The 17,439-nt window shown below is 39.1% G+C and overlaps 1 protein-coding gene across 2 annotated transcripts in view; it reads right to left on the reverse strand.

The window, feature by feature from the left end:
- The window catches only part of Psd3 (pleckstrin and Sec7 domain containing 3), a 195,204-nt gene that overhangs the window by 95,835 nt on the left and 81,930 nt on the right, over window positions 1-17,439 (reverse strand). Inside the window, exon 1 of one of the 2 annotated variants that reach the window (XM_042701218.1) lies at window positions 2,533-2,784. The exons of the other annotated variant lie outside the window; for it this stretch is intronic. Coding sequence (XP_042557152.1) covers window positions 2,533-2,691 — 159 coding nt within the window. The 5' untranslated portion in view covers window positions 2,692-2,784. Of the gene's footprint in view, window positions 1-2,532; window positions 2,785-17,439 lie in introns of those variants that run through there. 2 annotated transcript variants of the gene reach the window in all.

The raw sequence follows: 17,439 nt of genomic DNA on the forward strand, positions 1-17,439 counted from the left end.
AACTCCATCTCTGAAAAGGAGAAATGATGGTTATACCTAGTCTAGAAAAGAGCCAGGTGAAGTGCTAGGGACAAGCTTGAATCCCAGCTGAATATCTGTAGCTAATGGCATTTTGCCATTCTTTTTTAAAAGGAGGAGGAGTGGCAATAGGGGGAGAGTAAAATTTCTCCTAATCATCAGCTTTACAGCTTACATTTTTGATGAACAGTGAGATAACTAAAAGTGCTCGGCTAAGCAAAAAGAAGCACGAATTTCATTTTAAATATTAAAGAAGTACTACTAGATGTAAATGAAGTAAGAATTGTAATTATTAGCACTCGGAATAAAATGTGTATACATAAGAATATAGGTATCATGTATTTGCCCGTGTCCATAGTAAGATTCAGCTCATTAATAGAGAACCACCCCAAATGTTACTCAGTTCTGTATATTTCATATAGAAAACAAAATCAGTGAATTATTAGATTACTATCTACTTAATTTCCTATTTTATAATTTTCTATTAGCACTTCTGCTGCTCCATTTTAAGAGCACATGCATAATCCTAAAAGAAATGAAGCTTGAGTACAGTCTTGAATGCATACTATTGAAATGCAAGGTATATTGGAAAACAAATATGATACTTCAAAAATAATTTTAAATAATTTTTTAAAAGGTATCACCTTTAAAGTATGTGATGGTCTCTTGGCTATAATTCTAGCAGGGGCTTTGATACTATTGATTCTGCAAGATTTGCAATATGTTTGAAAAAGTGCTTGGTCTTGTATACAAATATATGAAGAATCACAATGAATCCCCACTTTGTCCAATTAATATGTGCTAATAAAATATGAGTGCCTTATATTATGTGGCAAATAGAGAAGGTAGAAAAAGATTTGCTCATTTAGCATCAGTACTGGTTTCTAACAGGATACTTCACGACCCCAACTCTGAGCAAGCCTGCTACTGTTAAAATGGTTGAATTATCAACAGGATGGATGGTAGGACTACAACAGCATTCATGATAATGACCCCTTATATTTTCTATAGCCTCTGGATCATACTATAGGTTTAATATATATTGAAGACATACAAAACAAAATTCAGAGATGATAATTAGTGCTCTTTGTAGAAGCAAATTTGATAGCTATGTTGGGAATCACATGCATGCCTACATTTATTTGACACTGTAATAACCTTTTGGAGTTTTCCTTAGTAGGAGACTATCACATCATGTGGAGATCTCCTAACAGTTGCAGCAGGAGCCAATACATTCCCATCCAGGTCCCAAGACTGTGAAGTCTCATGTTTCTTTCTTAACCTCCAGCACACGCACACACGCACACACGCACGCATGCACGCATGCACGCAGACACACACACACACACACACACACACACACACACACACACGGGGGAAAGACACATCTGAAGACTTAATGGAGTCAAACACTTTGCTGATTGATGGGGTTAGACTTTGTGTGTCATAATCTAAGTGGGTGGATAGAAAGCCAACATATTTCTTAAAGTCACAAGATACTTTGCCAAATCTCCTCTGCCATATTTTGAGGGGAAGCTGTTGTTACAACAGTCTTTCAATAATTAAATGTCACCAATGGAAGGGTACTGGGAAGGAGAAGGAGAGGGGGCAGTGGTGGGGGGGGGGGTGAAAACCTCGTGTCACTCTGAGTGGGCCTGACAGAGCCAGTTCCTGAAGCTTTTCCTGTAGATTTTCAGGTCTATGAATCTGTGTTATAATAATCATCCACATTTCCAGCCTTGGAGTTCTGTGATCCTATGATTCCATTATTCCATTTTTAAACCTGTGGAGTGGGAGTGTTTCTGAGTACCCTGCTCACACAGATGGTGGTGGGAAGATTCTCAAGAATATGTTGCATGTAGTAAATGCCCACTTCACTACGTAATCACTCCCTTCACATTCCACATGAACCAAGATTATATTCTCCTGAGACAACTGCAGAAACACAAGTGCTTTACGGACAACATGGCATCAGCACACATATGGACAAGGAACATGAAAGAAACATCTCTCCCAATAACATCTATGGGCGGAACATGGCAGGAATGTAGTGCAACAGGACCGGGCTACTATTGTACATCAGCTGCACAGACTGAAGAAGAGGAAGACTGGGGGAGGGAAGGCAAAGGGAACTCACTGAAAGATAAAATCATAACAATATCTCTATATTCCCAATGTTCTAAAAATACACTGCACTGAAAAGCCATTTGTCAAGGCAACCTTTCCGAACCTGAAAACAAGATCAATGTGCCAAACACCAGTGCCCCACACTCATCTCGGCTGGAGCACTGCTGAATTCTCTTCCACTAACTAGCTCTATGCAGAACTGACCCACACCCCAGACATGTGGACTTCGGGTACAAGCCCTCTCCCCAACCTCACCTGATCGTCTTAAGAGCCATTTTCTGTTCCCAGTTACTTTCTCAGCCTGTCACTGCACTGACTGGCAGAGACATAGCAAATTGTTATCCCACCATTCAGCTGTCAATAAGGTTTAACACGCCGTTTCTTTACCTTGGTCTCCTTAGCAGAAAACTCTGAGGAGTTGGAAATTTTCATAGACTTTGACCGGTGGGACTGCCGCCGGATAGAATCCTCCCGGGAGTATTTCACAGAACCTGAGGTCCTCACTCGAACCTTGCTGGCACTCTGAACACTATTCACGCCAATCATTTTGAAGGTCCACTAGGGAAGGGGTTTGGAGAAATCAAAAGGCACTTTCCACCCGTTACACGGCTCTGACGCTGGAGGAGCTCGGCCGGTTGTGCCTGAGCAGCTCCTGAGCAGCTCCTGAGCGCTGTGATCCGCCTTGGCTTCAGAAGCACCAGGCTGCCTCCCCCAGCATCTTCAACTACCCTGTTTGCAGCAAGTCTGATTGTTCCAGGCACGGCTCACGTCACTGGCTGCAAAGAGGGAAAAAAAAATGCAATCCCACCCCTGCTACTCGTCTCCCTTTTACACACACACACACACACACACACACACACACACACACACACACACAAACACTCCATATTCACACGCTGGAAGAAATGGCAAATGGCCAGGGAAGCAATTCATTAACATTCCAGACAGCAACACCATTTCTCTTGTGATATTGTGCAGAAACTCATTAACATCAACAGCAAAACAGAGATACCACAAATAAAAGTCTCAAGTAGTCTGCAAGGCACCATGTGTGATGGGAATGGATGGAGCTACATTTCCAAAGGAGGCGTGGGGGAGGGGAGGGGAACCCTCTACTCAGTGTCAAAAGGCTCTTCAGTTACAGGCTAGTGACCAGATGGTAGCCACAAAGGCATCTCAGTGATCGATAATTTTCCTTTCTTTACTGCTTCAGGCCAAACACTTATTTAACAATTTAAATTGCACTGCTAGTCTCAAGAATTAAATATTTCCTAGCCTACTATTAAATCATCTTAGACAACTACAACTAGGAATTTTAAACAAGAATTGTCAGATTACACAGCCAATGCTGAAGAAAGAGGTTGGTGACTTCCTTATCACACTAAAAAGTTAAGAAAAAATAATTGGGGGTTTAGCACATGGTAAGTTTAAACACAGCTCAAGAGTGAGATCAATAAAGCCAAACCAGATCAATAAGGAGCAAGCAGCTTTCCTAATAGCCACAAATGTCGTATCAGTGAACATAGGGACATGCTACCTTCTGAGTAAGTAAGAATTGCTAGAGTTGGGTGCTGGAAGAAAACAAGATTATCTTAGTCCCTGACACAGAAAGTTAGTTTCACTCTGAATTATAGCATGTTCCTCTTTACAGAGAGAATTTTTGAAATTCAATGTATTCTTCATAAAGAAAATGTTAAGAATAAAATTTATGTGACAAAAAAAAGTTCATTTTAGGCAAAATAATCAAGACTGTCACGGCGGACTCATCTGCCCTCCCAGAGGTAGAAAGCCAGCCACATAAATTTAATACTCATCTACGACCAAACTTTACATGAAAACCAAAAAAGTACCTCATCCACCCATCACATCCCTCACATCTGAACTTTTCCAGGAGGACTCAGGACTACAGCTCTGAACAGCACACCGAGTGCTGGCACTGGGCACAATGTAATGTATTTGGCCCACTTTCCTCCCCTGGGAACAGACCCAGGTAAAGGATATGCTTCAGTTTTGGGTTTGTTTTACCCTTATGCCAGGAGGGCTTTTTCCCACCTCCTTCTACTCCTTCAGTTTCCACTTCCTGTCTTTGAAGCACTTGGGACTTCAGCAATGCTAGAACAAGACAAAGACACTTTGTCTTTGGGTGGAATTTCACTGAAAATAATAACAGAAAAATAAGGTTTTAGAAGATCTTGGGGCTGTCCTGTCCATTAAAGGTACATACAGTTCAGTTTGACATCCCTTGATCTACCATGGGGTGTACTTTCTTCTCATATTAGGTAAAAGCTACTGAATGACTGGCTTTTGGAATAAAATAAATTTAAAAAATACATAAAAGTGGTGCACTATAACAGTATGACAGTTGATAATTTAATGCTAAATTATGGTAATATATAATTCTAACAAGAGCACATGAGGAATTCATAGGCAAATATCTCTAACCAAAGGAAATCATCTAAATATCTCTAACTGGAAGGAGAATCATCAAGGCACTGCAGAGCTAATAAGAGTTCATAAAGTTCTGTTATGAAAGCCTGCCTCAATGTGGTCTAACAGAACTAAATAGCCAATAGATATTTGCCAGTCACCATAAGGAGTTAGAAGACATTGCCTCATGCACTTAATTTTATTTCTTCTACGAAAATGGTTTAATTACAAAAGCACAAGAACCACATGGTAACATGTGGAGATGGACAATTTCATGGCTGGAAGGTTAACCAGCACACTAGTATTAGCCTTAGACTGTCATTACAAGTAGCTACTTCCAGCTGTAAACACCTAAAACTTTAAATAAATTAACAGTTCATTTAAGTCTCAACTTGACCACTCTGATAAGTTATGCAGTACAATCCCCACTGCACATGAAGACAGTCCAGGATCCTCATGTAATGCTACACATCAGAGCACATCATCTCTGCATAGTCTGGCTGTGTGTACTGCCCTTTACTTTTAAGCCTTAATTAACCTTTCTGCAAACCAGGGAGAAAAATATCTTCTTTGGTCTCTCTTCCCTGTACTTGGGTCCAGAACACTCATCTGTATCTGGTCAGAACGTATTGCCTACAGCAGTCCAAGGACTGACAGCAAATGATGTCTTAGCATCTTGAGCACATCTGCAACAGGTGTCTGAGAAGTGCCCAGTTATCACTAGCACTCAGGGCCCTTGGTGTTCTGGCTTTATCCTCCCAATCTAAACTTAGTCCTCACTACTTCCCAATACTATTGGCTTCTCCAGCCAGGGCTGTCTTCATCCCAAGAACTGCACGGCACTATGTAGCTTCTGTTCAATCTGTACATGGAATATGAGCCTGCCTCCTTTCTGGAGTTTCCCCGAATGACCCACAACCTGCTCTCCTTCTGCCTAGAATTCTGTTGCTCCACTCTGATTCCCCCACACAGCACTGGCTTGTCATCATTTGGTGGTCACCTCCAATGTTACCTTCTCAACACCTTCCACCCTGGTGGTTCTCCATCATTCCCACTCCGACCCTCACCTTCAAGCCATTCACTGCTACCTGAAATCATGTGTATCTCAGAACCCACATGAGCCCCTGCTAGGGAACAGTTCACTGATGACTTATGAAATAAATGACTTAAAACAATGCTCCCACCTTGATCAGCTTTCAAGTCACTGAATTCTCTTTAAAACAAAAAAAAAAAAACAAACCCAGAGTTTCTTTTCTGAAAAGTGATTACAGTAAATAACACAGTTTTTTTTTTTTCCTAACAAAGAAAGGCAAAATAAAATATGAATGTCCTTCCCATCCTGGTTGCTTAGCCCTTCTGCTCAGAAACAAGAACTAGTGGTGTTTTTGTATACATCCTTCCAGAACAAATCCATCCATATATATTGTATTTATGGCTGTTGTTTTTTTTTCCCTAAGGACAATAAATGGAAGCATGATAGATATTCTTGCTATTTTCATCCCTTCAATATTAAATCTACATTATAACACATAATGCTACTTCATTAATGGTTGCATAGTACTCCTTTATATGGATAATTATATTTTATCTGGATAGCATTACTGAACATTTCTTTTACTGTCCTTTGTTACCATAAATAACAGTACAGCAAATGTGCCTCCAATATGACACACTTTCACAACATTTACAAAACATGGTTTTCCAAATAAGCCATATTTTCATCCTCCCATACTTCCTTTCAATTGCCCACAGTTTTGATGGCAGGTACACATGGGGTTCACTACTAGATGCAATATGAAAGAATTACTATAAAGGCATACTGGATGAACCTGTGGTAACCCTGCCTCCTCTGGGGCCTTTTCCATTTCTAGACATTAGGCAGCCTGTGCAAAAAGCCTGCTCCTGATAAAATAAAGGCAGACCTCCTGCAGAGCAGCAGCTGTTTAGGAGCACAAAATAACTTTCTATGAAAGCTATAGCAGAAAATGAAGGTGACTTCCATATCCCAAAATTGTAAAAGAAATTTAATAAGGCAAACTAATTAACTGGAAACATGGGAACAGCTATTTTACCTTCTGATGCTTTCTCTGAGGACACTGTTTCATACATAAGCCCTAAAAGGCTTCATAAAAGGGTCTTAGTTAATGGTAACAGCAAAGCTCTCTTAGCATCTCCACAGGCAGAGTCCACATAAACAAACCCAATTTAATATACCTCTATTGTGTCCCTACCAGGTACAGGGGATACATAACACTCACCCCTAACTTGCCACAGTGCATATTTAGCAGGTAGAAAAACAGGAAAGCCTGTGGTCATAGTAACAGTGGTGAATGCTTTCAGGGTAACCACATACTAGAAAGGCTTGTGGGCCACAAATGAGATAGACAAGATAAAAAACAAACTGGGGTTGCTTTCTAAGACATGGAATCAAGTCATAAAAAACTAGGGATTCAGTTATGAACAGTGAAGAGAAGACAAAGTGGAAACAAATTACAAATACCTATTGCCCATAAACCCAGAGAGTTTGGAAGTTGGGATGGGGTAGGGAGGTATCAAGAGGTACCTAGCTTCAGTTTATTTTCTGAATAGAGTGACAGCTTTAACTCACTAGACTCCTGTGGCTTTTCCTAGGCTTCCCAGATCACATGTGCTTAAGCTGAAACAATGTAGAGAGACAGAAGACCCATCCAGGAGTCAGACTGAGGATGGGTTGTGGCTGAGACTTTCTGGTGGATTGTCACAGGACCCAACATCTTCTAGATTATTGTCAGATTGGTGCTAATGAATTCTTTTCTAGACCGTTCATTAGAAGTTCATCTTATTAGAGCTGGAAGAAGAATTAGAAGTAAACACTTCTAATCTCTTCATTTCAGCTATGCAGAGTTCTGAGATACAGAAACATGAAGTGACTTTACCAGGGTCTCCCTAATAAGTGTGCATAGCTGTCCTTGTTTCCAGTTAGGGTTATTTTTTTCTTTCATACAGTAGTTGTCTCTTGAAAGTGAAAGATTCTATGATAGCTAATGTATTAATAAATACTCATTATTAATACTGATAATATTAATTAAATATATTCCATAAATTTCCAGAGTACATTAAAGCTTGAAACATTTTCCTCGAAATAGGAAATTAAATGCTGGGATACTAATTCACAATGAAATGGAGATGGCTACTCATGCAATTACAGAAGAGAGGATCTGAAAAGTCAACTGTCTCAGCAGCTTAGGACCTAGATACAGACAAATTTGTGACAGCTTCATTCTCTCAATTCCTTTCCATAAAACCATGTGTTCATACAACTACTTTCTCTTCTAGAGTACATTATCTAGCACAATAGGTGGCAATCTATGTGAAAAATAAATAATTTTAATTTTAAAAACTCAATTTGAAAACTTACTCCCTTTTTTTCCCTATCTCCTTCTAGATTATCTAAGGTGATGTATCTCTTAGTCTAGGGACCCACTGTGACTTTGAACCCCTAGCTTCTGGCATTCCAGGCCCCAAAAGGAGATCCACAAGACTGGTAGTACATCTGTGTGAGGCTTGATATGCAACAGTTCCCCTGCTGCCTACATTAGTGTCTGCCCTGCTGAGTGCCATTACCTACCACATTCTACAATAAGCCTCAGCAATTTCTCTCAGGACAGCCACTTGGACCTCACTGCCAGGCTCCATTTGCCATGTGACTCCTCAGACTACGAAGCAAGCTTCACATTTATGTGCAAAAAGTTTGAAGCAGCAGCATGGCTGTAGATTTACTTTACTCCTGAAGCACCTCTAGAATGCAACTAAATCATCTTAGTAAACAGTCATTGTTTACAGTAATTCACAGTTGGGAATCAAAAAACCCACAACTTGTTCAACCTTTGAAATATGCATTACCTCACTTTAGCAGCCCTTAATCTTGCCTGTAGCATCACATGCTTTGAGTTCCATCTGTTCCTCAAACATACAAAGCAACAGGATGGGGGAAATCCTTTAAATAGAACTTACTTACATTTAAAATTAAATAACATTCTTGAAGGAAAAGCACACTATAAGTGTGGAACAGTCCCAAGCCTTAAAAAAACATCATTCTTACTTTATGAGCAAAACAGGGTGAAGTTTAGACGTTTTAGTGTCATAGGTTAGCTTTGCTGCTTACAGGGGTAGAGGAAAATGACAGCAAAAGCCTGAGTCTGTGTGTTACATACAAGGCTCTGCACAACTGACACTGTAGCAGCAGCTTCGCCTCTCCAATCCATCACATCACAAAATACACACACACACACACACACACACACACACACACACACACAAAATAAGGAAACTGTATCTTTGAAATACTAGGCCTTCTGGATGAATGGAAAAATTAACCTTGTCTATATACCAGAGGTACTGTAAGTACTTTCTGTGCTATAAGAACTGACTATTCATTCTACTGCAAGGTAAATATAGAATGCAAATATAGACATGATATTTCAAAGCCCCAAAAGCTGTTCTTCCAGGTGAATATGCCAATAATTGTATATAGGATTGCAAATGTGGGGAAATATTCTGTTCCAGAAACTAATTCAATAAATGTATCCATAATTATCTTTTTTAAGTAAGTTTTTTTATTGTGAGAATACTGTCCATAATTATCTTTTTATACCACCAAATGCCGATTAAACAAACATTCCCCAAATACCCAATACATGCCAATATGGTATCTATGAGGTAAAAAATGCTAAGAGGTCCTGGACTCCACAAGGTTTCCCATCAGAGACAGATTATTCTCTATGTTAGAAACAATGTCATTTCAAAGTGCACAATCCTACTTGCATTTTTTTCCTAACATGTTATTTGAACAGCAAAGGTATCATTTTTTGGCCACCTTGCTTTCATTAATCAGAAAATCCTGAAGATCATCTACACTTTATTACTCCTTTATTTGATGAGACTGCGCAGTATTTTGGGTCACTTATTAGTTTGTACCATACAATAATTTCAAGCTGTACTTAATTACTTAATGTCACCAAAAATAAGCTCCCACTTGATGCTATGTAATATTAACTGTAAGCTGTTACATTGCAAATGACAAAACAGCTCTTTAATTCTCTTTAACATTGTTACTTCCCTCATTTACTACACTGGGCCCTAGAAACAGAATATTATGCAAAATGAGACAGAATCCTGCTCCTACCATGCTTACACTGAAAACAGACATTAATCAAATAATCATTGATTAATCCTTCAAACAAATGTAAAACAGTAACTGTGCTGATGCTATGGAAAATTCTGCCAGAGTCTGAAAGGATTCTGACCTGCCATGGTCTTGAGGAGGGATGGAAGGCCTGAGATGGAGCCTGAAGAAGGATCTGGCAAAGAAGCCAACAGTCTGTGAACAGCTCCTGTGATAAATGGGTAGCAAGTAAGATGGAGTGATTGAAAGGAAACTGGAGAGATCGAAATAGGGAAACGGGTTGGAGGAGATCAGTTTTATTAAGGAAGACAAGACATTTTCAGAAGCAGATCAGTTTTATTAAGGAAGACAAGACATTTTCAGAAGCACTTACAAAAAGCAGTCACCTAATGTGGCTGAAATTTTAAGAGTACTGTTTTTCTTTCTTCTCATAACTGATGGATATTTCTGTTCAGATTTATTCTTTCCTCATATACTGTAATGTTGTTGCTTATGTATTCAGCAAAATCAAAGGCTCCAATATACTCATGCTGGTCTACATTAATGTACAGTAACATGATTGTTACACTCCGGTTATGAAAAGAACACCCAGGTCTAGCCAACAGGAGCTTCACTGCAGTAGGTAGTAGTTATATAGAACAGCAGAAGCTGTTCTCAGTCATGAGACAGCCACAACTGTCGTTAGTTGGAAGACATTTTCCTCACCCCAGTTCCTTGGCTTTTACCCCTAAAAGTACAATAAACCAAAGTGCCTATACCCTATTATCTTAACATCTCAGTCAGGAAGGTCCTCTGGAACTCTAATCAAAAAAGAATGGAATATAGAACACTGAAGAAAAATTAAAATTCCAATTTAATAACCAAGCTGTGTTCTAAGGTTTCCAGGAATAGAAGGTCCGGGTGGGAGTTTCGACTGGCACAGCTCACCCCCAAGGCAGTTCATGAAGGGCTGAGAAATTTGTGGAGCAGGCTTGGAATTCTAGTCCACTTTGAAATAGGCAAAAGTCAGGCTACGCCTTTCTCAGGGATGATAAACTGCTGAATAAAGGCAGATATCACAAAGTTTGTGGGACTGAGGTCTATTTCAAACATGTATCCCTCAACCTGCTAGTGTTACCATGCCATCCTCATCCCTGCTTGAGGTAGGTTCCCAACACACACATAACATTTCCATGGCACTAGCCAAAAATAAATAAAGACCACACCAACAAAAACAAGGCATTTACTGTTAGTAGTCAGCCTCAAATTGCAGTGTGGCCAAGACCAACACACAAACAAAAACAAGGCATTTACTATTAGTAGTCTGCCTCAAATTGCAGTGTGGCCAAGACCAACACTGTGGCTTCTACAAGGTTAATAGTGTATTTGGTGGCAGACAAACAATGCTCATGAGCCAAACCAACTTCCATTCATTCTTGGCTACATCACTGGCTCACTGATTTTTGGAATACTAAAATTCTCTGAATTTCACTTAAAAATGAGGAAACATGTTGTACTGGACATTTGTAGACTAGTTATACTTTCCTACTTTAGAGGAATCCCCACTGTGTCTCAGAAATGGGGGTGGGATGGGTACTGCCTGAACCCTGCCTTAAAAATGGTAAGCCATGGAATCTAGCTTGGTCTACTTAATGCTCCAAAAATAGTGACAGAGTCAACAACAGAACAACTCCATGGAAATTGTGTTGTCAACTGTAGGACCTGAACCATGTCTTCCCAGGAAAAGGATCTGGTCATTTTCTTTTGTCTGCTTTCCTGAGTTCCAGTCAATAGTACATTTAGCACCCCTGCTGCTAGAAATCAAATTTCATCTCGTGCTGCTCCTCAGAGGCATTTCTCCTTTCCACAAAGGACCATACCTTCCAAGCTATTCTTGTTCATTTTCATTATTTGAAGTAAAGTGAACCTGAAGTTTATTACCATCATGATTATGAAAATGGCCTCCACCTCCATTCTGTGAACTGTCTGATAACTTTCCAATAAAATCCCTTTACACTTGCATTATCATAGAACAGTTCCCATTTTCTTGGGGGGGGCAGTGGCTAAGAATTCTAGTTACTACAAATGATATTATGGAGTGGCAGAGAGGAAGCAGAGATAAAATGCTTGGGATGACACCTCTGAGTAAGCTATTTGTGGGAATGGACAGTAAAAATGGTCCCTAGATGATCAAAATGATTTGTGAATTGGGGATCTGAAAAATATTCCCATTTAAGTTTCATGAAACAATAAAGCAATTATAGTACTTCAAGCCAGAATTGTGTTGGGTAACAAAGTTTAGGAAGACTTAAATTCAAGTCATCAAACAGTAAATACTCCCCAATAAAACCTTCCTGCTCCTTGTGCCTTAAAATCTCCACCTGTCTCTCCCTGACCCTTGGCCTGTCCTTCCAGCTCACCATGATTGCTCCCCATGCCACAAGAGAGAACTAACCAATCTGTGATGTTACATCTCCAGACGGAAGCTTTTCTTTTTTTCTTATATAATAGATTTCCAGAAATGAATTGGTCTTTAAATGGCCATACTCGAATTCAAGGGATTCTTGGGGTCGTATGAGTGATAAAAAAAAAAGTGCAGCATCCAAAAAGTAATAACTTTAGATATTAAAAATCATTTAAGAATTATTTTACATGAGAAGAAAACAACAAATTGAAAGGAAACAATAAATTGAAAGGAAGACACAGAAGGGGGGAAGTAACTGATGAACGGAGGGAGAAACTAAGCCAAATATCACTGAAAAGGGACCCAAACTAAGCTGTGATCTTACATCCCCCAGGAATAAAACCATCTTTAAGGAGAGGAAAGATCTCTTACGGCAGGAAAAAGCTCCTTTACAAAAAACAGCAATAACAAAGGGCTGAGAAAGCTAATGATACCGTGATATTGAGATCACAGCTCGTGCTGTCTAGGTGAGGGCTGACAATCTAAATTAAATCTTAATATCTCTTTGAGGAAGTTTCAGATACAACAGTCCCTGCTACCTGACAGTCCCAAATGAGCTCTGCAGACAAATTGTACGCGGGAGGTGAAAAGAGGTCTTGTCATAGGTTTCAAACAGAACTTGGGAATATTCCAAAAATAGTCATGCCTAGGTATCTGAAGGGGTTTGTTCCCCTTTGAGTATCAAAACCCATGAACTTTCACTGCCTTATAAGAAACAGTACAGTATTTGCATGCAACCTGTACACAGCCACGTGGGTACTTTCAATCATTTCTAGATTACTTATAATTTCTAATACAATGAAAGTGTTATGTAAGTAGTTTTATACTGTATCATGTAGAGAATAATGACAAAAAAGTCTGCCCATGTTCAATACACCCACGATTCTTTTGGGTGTAGTTTCTATCTATGGTTGGTTGAATCCAGAGATATGCAATCAGTGGATATAGAAAGCCCACTGTATTTTTAGAAACAAACTATTAAACTTCTAAGTACTTTAGATAACTTTCTCCTAGGCAGCATTTTTATCATGTAATACCTCACAGATCTTAGGTAATATCAGGATACTCAAAACAATAATAAGTAAAACACTTCAAGTCCTGAAATATAAACTAGAACATGACACCAGCACTAGGGCTTCTTGAGGTCTTAACTACTTTCCCTCAGTGTACACATTCTGGAAAAAGTTGGCATTATTTGGAAAGTTGAATTTGCCTATGATCTTACAGTTCTTTCCCTAAATTGTACAAACAAGAGCAATCAAGAAACAACTCCAATGGCTCACTAAATGATGGTACCTTCAACACCAATAGTAACTCTCCAGTTTGAAAAGCTAGCTTTGTAAAGCAGAAGAAAGAGGGTAATGCACATTATTGTGTAGACACTGCTAGCTACCCAGAGGCCACTTTGGGAATGAGGGACACACACGGCCTCTCCTGTTAGCATACTCCAAGCATGGCTCTGAGAGAGATGACATAAACTGTCTGGGTCAAGTTGACAGCCTGTAGGAGAGATTATCTGAATCTAAGGATGAGTCAATGCTCATCACTCCACTTCAGGCCAAGTCTGAAGGGTCACTTCCAGAGCTTGCAAAGGCCACAGTGGCCTGGTGAGGTGGCCTCTCCTCTCCTTTTCAGCCCTGGTCCCCTCCACCCCCAATGCACTCTATTTCCCAGGGTATTTTATATATGCCTGAAACATTACCTACACAATTTCATTTGACTCTCATAGTGAACCTTGTTAGATATACATTATTACTTCAATTTCATAGATGGGTTTCAGAGAAAGTAGCTAAACTGCCTCAAGCTATTCAGCTAAAGCAGGAATTTAGACTCAATGCCGAATCTACTAGCATTCTAAAGACCATGCTATTTCTGTGTAACCTATTCTGTTCAGCCTGTAATTGTAACCCAGTAAAGAAAATAAAAGTGAATATCCAATTAAAAATCTTATTTACCGTATTGCAATTCCCCCAGAACAGTCACGGTTTTACTATACAATAGTAATAATGTTGTAGTAATAATTTTCATTGAGCTAGTTCTAAGAAATCTGGCCATGTCACTTTTACTCATTCCAACTAGGATTAGAAAGGAAGAGGAGCCTCAAATTAGAACATGATTAGTTCTGGAGAGAAAATATAGGACACTATAATGCAATAGAAGTATATGTAAATTATATTTCTGTATCCCTTGCAGCTAAATTTCTAGCCATAGAAAGGAAGTGGGATCAATATGGACTAGCTCTAGTAGTATTTTTAAGAACCAATGGTGCCACTCCACTCTCTTATCTTCCTTTTATAAGCTTGAGAAAGAAAATTTAAGAAGCATCTCTGAGGACAAGAAAAAAGAGTTCTTACAGAATGGAAAAACGCAGCCATACTTCTACCCTGAAAAGAACCATTTACTTATCAGGAATTTGTACCATGGACAATTAACTGAATAATCAAGCACTGAGGCTCTACTGTTTTCCAGCCATCATGCAATTTGACATGATTTACAAAAAACAATGTCAACTGCCCAAACTGATACAACTAGTTACAATTAGGAAACAGCACCCAACACTGCCTTCTTGAGTAACTAAACTCAACTGAATTGTCATGTAGTGAAGACTGTAGATTTTACATTTAATGAGTACACTGACCAATTCACTTAGCCAAATAGTTTTTATGAAGTTTTCATTAGTTTCCTTGAAAAGTATTTTCTGGAATGTTATAATTCCTACTAAAGATTTCAGGTAGTATTAAAGATTACAGGGTAGAGACAAAATGTAATGAGAATGTTTTTAAAAATCATATGATATAAAAGGGAAGTTAATCACACTAGGATAGAGAATGATGTGTGGTCAAATTGGGAGAACAAATAATATGCAATGTATTTGTTTCCATTATTTAAGCCGAAGTTCAATAGGATTCTCCCAGTAATAGACTTTCTACAAATTATAATGTCCTTTAAAAACAAAAATCAAGCCATAGATGCTGCTCTTATTTCTTCCTTCCCTACCTAAGCCAATCTGTAAATAGTTAACTTTTTGGAATTATTCCCAAGTATAAACTTCCTCCTAGACAATTAACTGACAATAAAATTAGTGCTACAAATTGCTACAGGAGGCTTCTTAAAGTATGGACTTTACAGAATTATCTTTCAGCCAAATCCTGAATCATTTTCCTATGCTAAGAATTAGGGAAATAAGACCAAAAATCGGCAGACATTTTTGTATACTCTATTATGAACATTAAGTATAAACATTTCTCTTAAAAATCAAAATCAGCAAATTAAACAGCAACCTTCCCCATTTCCCTTTAAGAACAGATTTCTTAATCAATTAGAAACAACTTACAAAGGAAATCAAGTCCAAGAATTTATTAAGCAGGCTGCTAGCACTATGAATATTTTATAGATTCTAATGAATGAGTCATCATATGTATTTTTGTTAATAATTGGGGGAAATTTACTTTCTACAGGGGCCTGAACTCTGGGCCTGGGCACTGTCCCTGCGCTCTTCAGCTCAAGCCGAGCGCTCTACCACTTGAGCCACAGCAACACTTCTGGTTTTCTAGTGGTTTATTGGAGATAAGAGTCTCACGGATGTTCCTGGCCAGGCTGGCTTTGAACCGAGATCCTCAGATCTCAGCCTCCTGCGTAGCTAAGATTACAGGCATGAGCCACCGGCACCCGGCTTAAAATAAGAATATTTAAAGGTATAAATTTCCCACCAAAATATGGGAGGGGAAAAAGTCAGGTAGAAAAAGTGGTGTAAAAAATCCAGGTATGTTTTTATTTAAGAGGCAAATAAAGCTGTGTGTGGTAGTACAGGCCCATAATCCCAGCATTTAGAAAGGTGAAGCAGTAGAACTGAAATGTTGAGGCCTGCCTCAATGATTCAAAATTTAGGCCATCCCAGGATATAAAGAAAACTCCTAAGGTCCCCAGAATCACAAAACAAAGGTGGGGGTGACAGTGTAAATCCACAGGATTAAATCATATAGGTAAGGCTTCAAGACAAGGGCAAAGAGAAACAGAAGCCAAAACTCTAGACTTTAGGATTTCAAGACATTGATCATTTTCAACATCACACTGATGAATCACACATAAAATGCCTCACTCTTCTTTATTTTGGTCTTCTTTATTTTGTTCCCCTGCTTAGGTCTAACAAAAGATTAGAACAGAAAGGCTGGTAAACTGAGATTCTGAGCATGAGTATAGGTGAAACAAGGCCCCTAGCCTACTGCACAGTCTTGGAAGTTCTTCTCATCTTCAGGCTTCAGTTTACTCAGATGTATATAAGTCATGGTCTCCAAGCTCCTTACAGATTTAAAGGTCTATAGTTTCTTGAAGCGCTGCTTTATCAGAAAGAATGGCATTGCCCCATTTGTTAGGAAATGGAAAGACTTGAAAAAAATATTAAGTGAAATAAGCCAAGCCCAAAGAAACACAGGTCCCATGGTTTCTCTTATTTGCAATAACTAGTATAAGTCAAGGACAAGCAGAAAAGGTCAAAGGCTATGTACATATGATCATATAAGATGATGTTAAGTGAAATGAACCCCAAGACAGAAGATCCTTTAGGCAGGGGGCTGGTGGCTCACGCCTGTAATCCTAGCTACTCAGGAGGCTGAGATCTGAGGATCATAGTTTGAAGAGAGCCTGGGCAGAAAAGTCCCCATGAGATTCTTATCTCCAATTAACCACTCAAAAACTGAAGGTGGTACACTATGGCTCAAAGTGGTAGAGTACTAACCTTGAGTGAAAGAGCCCAGGGACAGTGCCCAGGGCCTGAGTTCAAGCCCCACAACTGACACCCCCTCCAAAAAATAGATCCTTTATATGTGTGTGGCCTCTGGAAATCAATCCATCTACCTACCTAGAATAGAATGCTAATAATTTCACATTTCATTCAGCTTCCTATGCACTACACAACTTATTGTGGTAACTTCTTTTAATAAGCCCTGTTGTAGAGATTGTACACTTTTTTACCTATCATGTTTAAGATATCAGGAAACATCTTACATAGGACAAACAATAGAGTATAGGAATTTTGTTTTGTTTTGAGACAAAGTCTCATCATGTAGCCCAGGATAACTAAAGGTATGTGGTTAATTAATAGTGTATTGCTTGACCATTTATACAGTGCATCGAACACCCATGTGCTAATCTCATCATGCAAGAGAAGTTCTTCATTCAGAAAGAAACAAAACCACTGCTTCCCTACCTAAAGTGCACAGCAAATAAGTTTCAAGGTGAAATTTTCTACTTCACTGATTTG

This window comes from Dipodomys spectabilis, unplaced genomic scaffold, assembly GCF_019054845.1.
Source record: "Dipodomys spectabilis isolate Male_0828 unplaced genomic scaffold, ASM1905484v1 ptg000009l, whole genome shotgun sequence".
Classification (NCBI taxonomy): Eukaryota; Metazoa; Chordata; class Mammalia; order Rodentia; family Heteromyidae; genus Dipodomys; species Dipodomys spectabilis.